The sequence below is a fragment of the Monopterus albus genome, unplaced genomic scaffold, assembly GCF_001952655.1.
Source record: "Monopterus albus unplaced genomic scaffold, M_albus_1.0 scaffold218.1, whole genome shotgun sequence".
Lineage (NCBI taxonomy): Eukaryota > Metazoa > Chordata > Actinopteri > Synbranchiformes > Synbranchidae > Monopterus > Monopterus albus.
The window spans coordinates 781,995-792,342 of record NW_018128098.1 but is presented as its reverse complement, the minus strand read 5'-3'; the positions used below and the strand labels follow the sequence as shown (position 1 = coordinate 792,342).

The following is a 10,348-nucleotide window of genomic DNA, read 5'->3' as shown; positions in this document are numbered from 1 at the left end:
TTATGGCTATTAGACTCTCACAAGTTTTGTAGACATCATCCCTTGTTTCCTTGGTTTGTATTTTCTGTTCACCCATGGCTGCTTTAATCACATCCACATCTCGCTGGGTAAACTGCAAACTCGTTTTTATCTCCTGTATTTCTCTGGTCATGTCGTCGAGTCTCTTGTTATTTGTCTCCATAAGTAGTTGCACAAAACCTTTGAAGTTGTCTTGTTGTTGGCTCAACAGTGTGGTGTACATCTGCTTCTGCTGACTCAACATCTCTGTTACTTGCGCCGCTGAAATATAATCCTCTTCTGCTTCAACATCCTCGTTCTTTTATGATTTATTAGCTCTTTTCCCTCTTGGAGGCATTTTAATAGTTGTAGAATTTGTTCAAAGACTTGAAAATGTAGAAGATGTCAAAAATTGTAGAACAGACAAGAGGAGCCATAAAGACGTCTGCTCTCGCTTGCAACCCAGAAACTATCAGGGTTTTTTTTTTTAATTAGAAGCTTTAAAAAAAAAACAACAAAAAAAAACAGAAGCTCCAAGTACTGTTACAATGACAGTGGCTGGACATAATGAATCTCAGTCTAGGCCAAATATTGCACCAACTGAGGTTTTTAGAGGCTAAAGCTTTATGTCATGACTTTAAAGGATTACCTTTGGAATCTATATGCAGTCTACCTCAGCTGAGAAACACAACAATTAAAGAAAAAAAAAATTTAACTACAAAAACCAAACAGCTAATTATACATGATGCCGTAATGCAGGTCACAGGAACAAAACAGTTGCACATACATGTAAAAATTTGCTATTATAATCAAGCATTGTGAGAAATGTGATGTGATTGAGGTGAAGCCAAAACACTCTGTATTTCTTGGCCAGCTTCCTCTGTGTCAGCCTTGTCTGAGGTATCCCTATCTGTTGCAGCCGTCAGTGAAACTGTCAGCTTCATCCAGAGCAGCCACGTCAGTGCCCAGGGTGGCATTACCTGGGGTGTTCCCATCCAAAATATTCATGTGTGACGCTGCTGGATCCATCAAAACTGTCGGTGGCTACCGAGTCCGCTGCAACCTTGTCCTGAGAAATTGCTTCTGAAGAAACACAGTCTGTGGCTGCTGTGTCCACAGCAGGTTTGTTTGTGCCAGAGTGGTCTGAGGCCAGCTGGTCAGTTCTCTCCACATAGAAGAGGATGTAGGCCTTAGCCTTCCTCACTGTGTCCTCATTGGTCAGAGTCACTGTGCTGTCGTTGAAGTGGTACCAGTGGCCCTCATGGCTACCATATGCTGTATAATGCCCTGATCCAACCCTGTGAACACAGACGCATATCACACTCTGCCGTCTGGCTTTATACAAGACGTCATTTACTGCTGTTGAAGTGAGAGGGCCAACTTTAGCATCACAACACAGCAGCAGCGCAACATTGTCATCTAGAGGCCAAATGTAAAACAGCAGCACTTTGATGTACAGCTCCTCTTAGCATATCTAAACACATTTTCAAAACCGTGCAGCCTAATGCCTTTCAGCATTTAGTGAAGACGTGAATTTATAAACCACAGCTGTCCACAAGGCCTTTCAACAAAACTGGATCAGGCGACTAAAGCTGAGCTGGTCTGTAGATGATAATGTATAGATTTACAGTTGAGTGTTGAATTTTCATTCATTACTATTTTTAATGGATGTAGATAATTTTGCTGCCATGCTGACAAAAGACCATCTTGTGAGTCTAATAAATATTCTGCAGCATGAGGCTGATTTAAGTGCTTGTCAAACTGCCAATTATAATTAAATAGATGTCACAAACAGAAGCAATACACATTAATAACTTGTCACCGTGTGCCTAAACTAGGGCACTTACTGTAAATAAGCACATTTCACAATCCTCATAACAACTGTCAGAAAGCTTTTCTTGTCATCCTATATTATAAGGACTGAAGTAAATTATACGAAAAAGCCTTATAGCCTTATCTTCCATATAGTATGGAAGAGCTACTCACCCAGATCCATGATGTACTACGACAGCAACAAGGTCATACAGGCATCTCTGTGGTGATAACTTCTCTGGCTGCAAACATAAAAAGAATAAGTTGAGAAATTCCAGTTTTTCTGTACCCATTGTCAGACAACACAGCTGCTGTGCAACAGCAGCCCTAGAGCAAGCGGACACTCTTCAGAAGGTGAAAGCTGATCTATGATGCACAGTGATCAAAGTGCATTACATTTCATGCATTGCCAAGTTCAATTAACATTAAGAACAAGTGTGCGGCTCCAAACAGATGCTCTACGAGCATCCTGCACAGGTCTGAAAACATCTGCAAAGCTCCCACAAGGCTAGATAAAATCTGCCACCAATGAAGGAGCCACCCAGTTATCCTAGTAATACTAATAAGCATACTACAGTTGGTAGTAACACAATTGCCCATTATGACTAATAATTCATTTAACTACTATATTTCTTTGGCACTAAAGTGTACACAATACAAGTTTAAGATAATCCCCATCATTTTCCAAATGTAGTATAGGTAGAGACCAACAGTGATCTGCAAGATGTTACTTCCGTAACAGTGGACGCAGTGAAGAACAGCAAAGGCTTATTAATTATTTGTGTGGATGTTTTTGCATACTGTGTTCTGGGTACAGCCAATATTTCTGGAGTCCACCAAACTGCAGCTAATTTTCATAGAGGCCTGGACTCATTCAACATAGTTACCCTCTGACCTATTATAATTCTCTATATGCATTAGTGTGGCCCTCAGTTCATGAGTGTAGCTGAATCACTTGCATTTTTATAAATTTATTATTAATTCTTCATTCATTCATTCATTTTAGGTCAAATTTTTCAGCCACTTATAAAGTCCACGAGTTTCCACAAAATGCATCTCTGGTATACCTTGTCTAAGATATAATATTTTCAAAACTACACTAGTGAAATGGTCAGTGTCTTCTGTTTTGAGCTCACCTCTAGTAAGTAGCTCTGCATGTCCAGACCTTCCAGTGGAAATTCCACATAGGTATCCACTTTGTTTCTGAGAAAGGATGTCCAGTGGAACCTTTTCAGGTGCAGACACAAAGCCTACACATGGAAATAAAACCTTTAATTATACCAAAACACACAGGTTTCCCCACTACTTTACTCTGGCTGAATAAACAATCATATTAATAAGCCGTTATAAAAGGCCTAAGAACACCTGTCTCCTACCTTCGGCAGCTTCTGGATCCAAAACTTCTTAGTTGATTTCTGTCGTGCTTTACACTTATGGCAATAATACAGTTCAGTTTCATCAAGTTCTTCCAGGTCAGTGAAGCTACACAAGCAGTCTAAAACAAAACCATAAATATATAATGTTATCATTATTCTCAGCAGGTCACAATAAGAAACAAGTACTGCCAAAATAATGTTAGGAATCATTACCTCTGACAACGTGAAACTTACCACGTAAGGTACATGTCGGCCCTGGCTCCTGGTCCTTACTTCTCTTTTGTCTGAACTGGCTGGGAATGTCCAAAGACAGATCTGAGTGAAAAAAATAAGGCCATTAAACCACTGGGCTATAACAGGCTTAAATTATATACCCCTAAGTAATTGGGTTTACATCCTTTCATTCATGTTTTATTTTGGTCAAAACTACTGAAAAGGAGAAGAATACTGAGCCTTTCTTCAACTTGCTGCATGTAACAAAAGCTGTTCACTTACCAAGAAATGGATCAAACTTCTGAGATTCTGTCCCACATATCAGGCAGTTGACTTCATTTTGAAGTACACCACCAAAAACGGATGTGACAACACTGGCAGTCCCATTACTATAAAGATCAAAAGTCAAACATAAAGCTGTTTAGGTCACTGCTGAGTTAAAAACAAAATGTAGGCTACTGGAAGAAAAGAAAACAGACTCATAAGCCATGTCATAGATGGCTGATAACATGACTACTATAATGCAAACTGTGTTTACGTTGTAAAAATCAAAAGGAAAACAGCAGAAAGCACAAACATCTTGGAAAACAATAAATACTTGTAAGGTTAGATGAACTCACATGAAGCCTTTGCCCTCTGCTTTAGAGAGTTGGACCCTATCTTGAGGTGAGACTGGGAGAGAAGCCCCATTGTGACTGTACTGGAGCTCCCTGTGGAGGTGGTCCAACAGGTAACGCATAAACTCATGGGCATCCTGCTGCTGATAGCCTCTGGACACATAAACACAGGTTTAAATGGCATTAATGTAACAACTCACAATAGACTGTTCTCATCTTCGGTGCATATTGCATTTTGGACAATATTTTGACTATAATGTGCTACACTTGGGCTCGTGGGCAGAAAAGAGAACTGAAAAAGAAACTGTGTCTTGTTTAATATTAGGAGCTTAATTCTGGCAAACTGTATGTACAGTGTCGATGTACCTGAAACTTGGCATGATTTTCCATATAGCATAAAATAAGGAGTCTGGACTGAAAGCGGTCTGGTTCCCTTGCCACAGGGAACAAAGGGTTTTCCTGAACTCCTCCACCAAAGACCTGTTTCACAACAAACAAACCATGTTACCACATTACACAAGCGGGCACAATCAACATTGAAGGAAAAAACATTTACAGAAGATACTAAGACTTACCGATACTTGACACACAACTTAAATCACACTGCATTGTTGTTTTTTTGTATCATTCATCCTAAAAGTCTATTTCTGTACTATTAATAAGGTACAATTTAAGGCTAACTCTGCAGCAAAATTAAGATAATTACTCCTGCTGGATTCAAATAAGAAAAGACTGTCTTACATGATCACTAACAAATTTCAGATCATTGCCCATAAATCCTCCCTCCCCTGAAGAGGACCTTACACACTGTTGTCCCCTTGACTGCGGGTGTGGTACATCCTTCTTCCTGCCGTCTTACCACTGCGTAGAGCCACTGCTGGTAGCTCCTTGAAATAACAGCTGAACTGCTCGATGTTGCTGTCCAAAAACAAGAAGAAGTTGGCCATGTTATGTAATTCTTATGAATAATACTGTCTTCTGGATTACCGTACTTTCCGGACTATAAGCCGCTACTTTTGTCGCTTCATGCACACACCCTCATCATGGACAACACACGACGAAATGCATACAGTGGTGTGAAAAAGTGTTTGCCCCCTTACTGATTTCTTATCTTTTTGCATGTTTGTCACACTGTAATGTTTCAGATCGTCAAACAAATTTATATATTAGTCAAAGATAACACAAGTAAACACATCATGCAGTTTTTAAATGAAGGTTTTTATTATTAAGGGAAAACAAAATCCAAAACTATAGAGCCCTGTGTGAACAAGTGTTTGCCCCCCTGTCAAAACACTGGTTTATCGCACCTGAGTTCAATTTCTCTTGCCACACCTGTTCGCAATCAAGAAATCACTTAAATAGGACCTGCCTGACAAAGTGAAGTAGACCAAAAGATCCTCAAAAGCTAGACATCATGCCGAGATCCAAAGAAATTCAAAAACAAATGAGAAAGAGAATAATGGAGCTCTATCAGTCCGGAAAAGGTTATAAAGCCATTTCTAAAGCTTGGGGACTGCAGCGAACCACAGTGAGAGCCATTATCCACAAATGGCGAAAACATGGAACAGTGGAGAACCTTCCCAGGAGTGGCCAGCCGACCAAAATTACCCCAAGAGCGCAGCGACAACTCATCCAAGAGGTCACAAAAGACCCCACAACAACATCCAAAGAACTGCAGGCCTCACTTGCCTCAGTTAAGCTGAGTGTTCATGACTCCACCATAAGAAAGAGACTGGGCAAAAATGGTTTGCATGGCAGAGGCTCAGCAGTGGTTTTTGTCTTGGAACTCTGCCATGCAAACCATTTTTGCCCAGTCTCTTTCTTATGGTGGAGTCATGAACACTCACCTTAACTGAGGCAAGTGAGGCCTGCAGTTCTTTGGATGTTGTTGTGGGGTCTTTTGTGACCTCTTGGATGAGTTGTCGCTGTGCTCTTGGGGTAATTTTGGTCGGCCGGCCACTCCTGGGAAGGTTCTCCACTGTTCCATGTTTTCGCCATTTGTGGATAATGGCTCTCACTGTGGTTCGCTGCCGTCCCAAAGCTTTAGAAATGGCTTTATAACCTTTTCCGGACTGATAGAGCTCCATTATTCTCTTTCTCATTTGTTTTTGAATTTCTTTGGATCTCGGCATGATGTCTAGCTTTTGAGGATCTTTTGGTCTACTTCACTTTGTCAGGCAGGTCCTATTTAAGTGATTTCTTGATTGCGAACAGGTGTGGCAAGAGAAATTGAACTCAGGTGCGATAAACCAGTGTTTTGACAGGGGGGCAAACACTTGTTCACACAGGGCTCTATAGTTTTGGATTTTGTTTTCCCTTAATAATAAAAACCTTCATTTAAAAACTGCATGATGTGTTTACTTGTGTTATCTTTGACTAATATATAAATTTGTTTGACGATCTGAAACATTACAGTGTGACAAACATGCAAAAAGATAAGAAATCAGTAAGGGGGCAAACACTTTTTCACACCACTGTATGATGCCGCTTCAAGTTTCAGGTGATTGATCTGGCTGTCGAAATATCTCATGTTACAACGTGGACACCTGCGGCTATGTACATCATGTTTTTTGTCTTACACTTAGTGGGTGCGGCTTATAGTCTAGAAATTATGGTAGAATTTTTTTTTTATATAAACAGAGCAATACATCTCAGCTGGCTACTAAAATCTGAAAGATTATTTTAGAGTACACTGCTCACTAAATTACCAGAAATACTACATTATTCATGGCTTCCCTCCAAGTAGTGGACAATCAAGTGCACAGTAATAGACCATCTACCCCACAACCTCTCTCTGACAGACATGTCCACCTGTCCCACTTTCTACATGTCTGTTTACACTTTGCTGCTATTTGCTTTTTGACTTTGAAGGACCATTCAAGGTTTCCACTGCAAAAAAAACAAATATATAGAAGCAACAAAGACAACTATCAGCAATGAATTAGCTTCATAAATCACATTTCAATCTTCTGCAAACTGATTTTAACACAATACTGATATGATTAGAAAATAATAGGTGCCTGGAAAGTAGGTAGGGCATTTTTCTTTAGGTATACCATTCTTTGGAAAATGGTCAGCAGTATTATCAAATGTACTTGCTATAAAGTTTATATATCACACATTAGTTAAGTGTGTTTGCCAGTTAACCTGGCATATGTGTGTTATCTAGGAAATCTGTTTCCAAGCAGCCTGTGTTATCTCCCAAATGTGCCCCAGACTGAAATGATAAAAGATGACTAGTCATGGGGCCCTGGGTCTGCAGAGGCAGAGCTAGTGAACCTTGATGCAAAGCCAGTTTACCACCCACACACCTCATTCTCAGCACAGAGCCTTACCTGAGGGACTGCAGAATGGCATTCATGAAGCATGTGTTGCCTAAATTCCTCAGTCCTGTAGCACCTAGAGCTGCCCCATCCTGACAGAGACAAGCGGCATGCATTGATATGTTCTTTTTAAAAATATATATTTTAAATACGTTAGTAAAAAACAGACAAAAAAAAAAAGAAAAGCTTAAACCAGCACTTAAAGACATGACAGTCATTTGGTGTAGAGCTCTATAAAGGCTGCTGTGACTCAATTAGTTGCAGCCCTGTCCCACAGTGTGAATTTGGACTTGCAAAGAGAACGATCTAAGCCAAGTGTGAGTGGTAGTGCAGGCTATTTGTTCTTCAACTTGAACTTTTCTTACACACTCACACAAACCATACTATTTTCAGGCACTTACATTGCCTTTTAACAACTTGCTGTCTGGGGCTGGGCTTTCTTGAAGTTTTCTTTTCCTCTGTCTATCACCCATCAGTGCTGAGCTGAAGAGAAGAAAAACATTTTATGTAGACACTGATCTTGTATTAAACATTAAAAAGTGAAACATCTGTTGTGTGCATCTTCACTGAGAAAGAAGACACGACATGGCCTTTTATGTCAAACAATCAAAAACTAATGCTGTATTTTTGACTACTGATAGTTATTTCTATAGTGTAATGGTGACAGTTTGAAAGACTTAAAAGTAAAGAAGCACTTACTTTTCTAAGCTCTGAAGTTGTTCCCGCACCTTCTGCACCTGCCCGAGTTTGGTGTCATTGACAACAAAGTCATCGCATCTGTAACTATAAAATGCACGTTAGATGAAAAAAAGAATACATACATCTTGATTTGGATGCATCAAAACTTGGAATAAGAAACACAGCAATCAAATAAATTTATATCATTTTTCACTGTGGGAGCATGTAGCATTGAACCACAGGTGTTTACTGTATGTGGCAAATACTTATGTCTACAGCTTATAAAATAGGGCTCGCTGTGTTGTGTTTTGAATGCTGATTCACTTGAATGGTAGCTGATTGTTTAAAAACAATCTAGCAACATTTCTACAGCACAACAAACCTTTGACTACTTAAAGCTTTTACAACTGTACTTTTGTGGGGCCCCACAGAAAGGCACAGACTGTAAACACAGATAGGCTGGTCATGAAGGACACTCACCAAAACACACTGTAGTTGCTGCAGTCCATGCAGACAGAGTGATAGGACTTCTCCTTCTCCTGTTTCTCAGCCTTCTTTTGACTAATACCAAGCACTTGGCTCTCTTCAAAGTGTTTCTTTGAATGTCCATTAACATATCTAAATAAAGAGAGACTTATTACACACATGTGGAATTCATTAAAAATAAATATAGCCTGATATAGGCCTAAACTATGCTAAAAAATGGTTTTGCAGTCGTGTGTTCCAGAACAAGCACAGTGCTTCTCAACTACCAGGAGAGGAGCCTTCCAAAATAGTGGTGAGTGATGTAAAATAACCATGTTTTCTTTTTTTCCCCCAAAGCTCACCAATGAGAAAAACCAACACTTAACTTTGAAACTTAAATGAAATTCCATTATTCATAACAAGTGGAAACTGGGGCTAGCCAGACCTGTTCTAAAACAAATCACGGCTCTGGGGGAAATACTTGTACATGTACTGCGTTAAACCCAGGTTTTCAGGGCCATAATTCTCCTCATTAATCTCTGTGGTTATTGGAAGAACAGTAGACTGCAAACCTTACTTAATGTACTGTGGCCCTTACACGATTGTGCAATTGACTCGTGGGCCTTGAAGTTAAAATGGTCAACAAAAGCAACAGGTCTAAGACAAGCCAATGCATCCAGCTACTTATGTAACTAGAGTGGTATGTTTGCCACTGAGTGCAGCTTTAGTTACAACAAAACGCAGATACAAATTTACCTTCCACAATGGACCATCAAACAGGTAAGGCAAACCCATGGACTTTTATTAGACCTGCAGACTGAAGAAAAAGATGAAGCTGTCTTAAGGGCACAATGTACTGCAGAAATGCGGTTGTGAATGAACTATTCTTTCATGAGTCAATGAAACAATAAACAAGATATTTTGTGAATTGTGACTTGACCTTGCGAGAGCTGTTGTGTTGACTTGTAGCTAAGTTACGGTATCTACCAAAGTGACAATATGGCAGTGCCAGTAGCCTGACCAGAAGCTAGGATCCACATTATCGCACCTAGCTGTAATCTTTATATTAATGTTCATTTTAGTAACGATAAAGGGTGACGGTCACTTGTCTTACCATTGCAACACCAGGAAGACGGAGTACCGCTAGGAAACACGGAGGAATCGATTGTGGAGCTCACGTTTGAGTTCAGATGAGAGCACTCCATCAGTGAACAATAGTGACAAAGTCCCCTAACGTTAGCCGGCACTGCAACACGAACGGTACCAGGAACAAGGCAGCTAATGATAGTTAGCCAATCAACCTAAGCTAGCTAGCAAACGTTAGCTGGCCAACTATTCCTTTGGCGAACGCACGTTTTCCTGTCTTTGCTAACGCTAACACGTTTGGTAAATATACGCTATATTTCCTGCATAATTTCAGAGTACAGCTTCGGCAGCATAAAACATAGGTAGTGTCGTTTCCAGCCTGACGAACTGTAAGATTAAAATAGCCACATTATCTTTGATATATACGGTACAAAATAACTGCTGCCGTTGTCACAAACAAATGGAAATACCTTGAGGAAGTGACGTAGTGTCTGCCGGGTCGGTCGGAAGCTTGCCAGCTACAAACCAGAGTGGTTTAGAAAGAAATGTGATGACGTACGGTGGATCATGGAGATGTCGAATAGTTCCAAATAGCATTTACTTGGCTGCTATCTTAAATGAGAAGTTGAAATCAATAGCAATAATTATACTTGTGACATTTTAGGTTAGTGGCAAGTGTCAAAACATTTATACACGTTTGACTGCCTTCGTCAAACATTGAGTCACTTTAATAATTGAATAATGAATCATTTTATAATGATATACCTAGCTAGCTAGCTAA

The 10,348-nt window shown here is 39.9% G+C and overlaps 1 protein-coding gene across 2 annotated transcripts; it reads right to left on the bottom strand.

The window, feature by feature from the left end:
- Positions 1-510: 510 nt before the first annotated feature.
- usp3 (ubiquitin specific peptidase 3) lies at positions 511-10,179 on the bottom strand. Of its 2 annotated transcripts, none has more exons than XM_020619413.1 (15): positions 10,038-10,179; positions 9,238-9,298; positions 8,497-8,634; positions 8,038-8,121; positions 7,740-7,821; positions 7,351-7,430; positions 4,820-4,933; positions 4,382-4,495; positions 4,019-4,168; positions 3,681-3,787; positions 3,420-3,500; positions 3,186-3,304; positions 2,946-3,059; positions 1,984-2,051; positions 511-1,295 (listed from the first exon to the last, which is right to left on the bottom strand). In XM_020619413.1, the coding sequence occupies exons 1-15, from the start codon at positions 10,162-10,164 to the stop codon at positions 974-976; spliced, it is 1,761 nt and encodes a 586-aa protein (XP_020475069.1). In that variant the 5' UTR covers positions 10,165-10,179; the 3' UTR covers positions 511-973. The 2 variants fall into 2 exon arrangements, with proteins under 2 accessions (XP_020475069.1, XP_020475070.1); XM_020619414.1 differs by having other exon boundaries at positions 9,596-10,063.
- Between the last annotated feature and the right edge of the window lie 169 nt (positions 10,180-10,348).

Coding starts and splice junctions, on each gene's coding strand:
- usp3 (XM_020619413.1), bottom strand. CDS start 10,164: ATGCTATTTGGAACTATTCGACATCTCCATGATCCACCGTACGTCATC. Junction 3,501..3,680: donor GAAGTTTGATCCATTTCTTG/GTAAGTGAACAG, acceptor TTTTTCACTCAG/ATCTGTCTTTGGACATTCCC. Junction 3,305..3,419: donor GCCGACATGTACCTTACGTG/GTAAGTTTCACG, acceptor GTTTTGTTTTAG/ACTGCTTGTGTAGCTTCACT.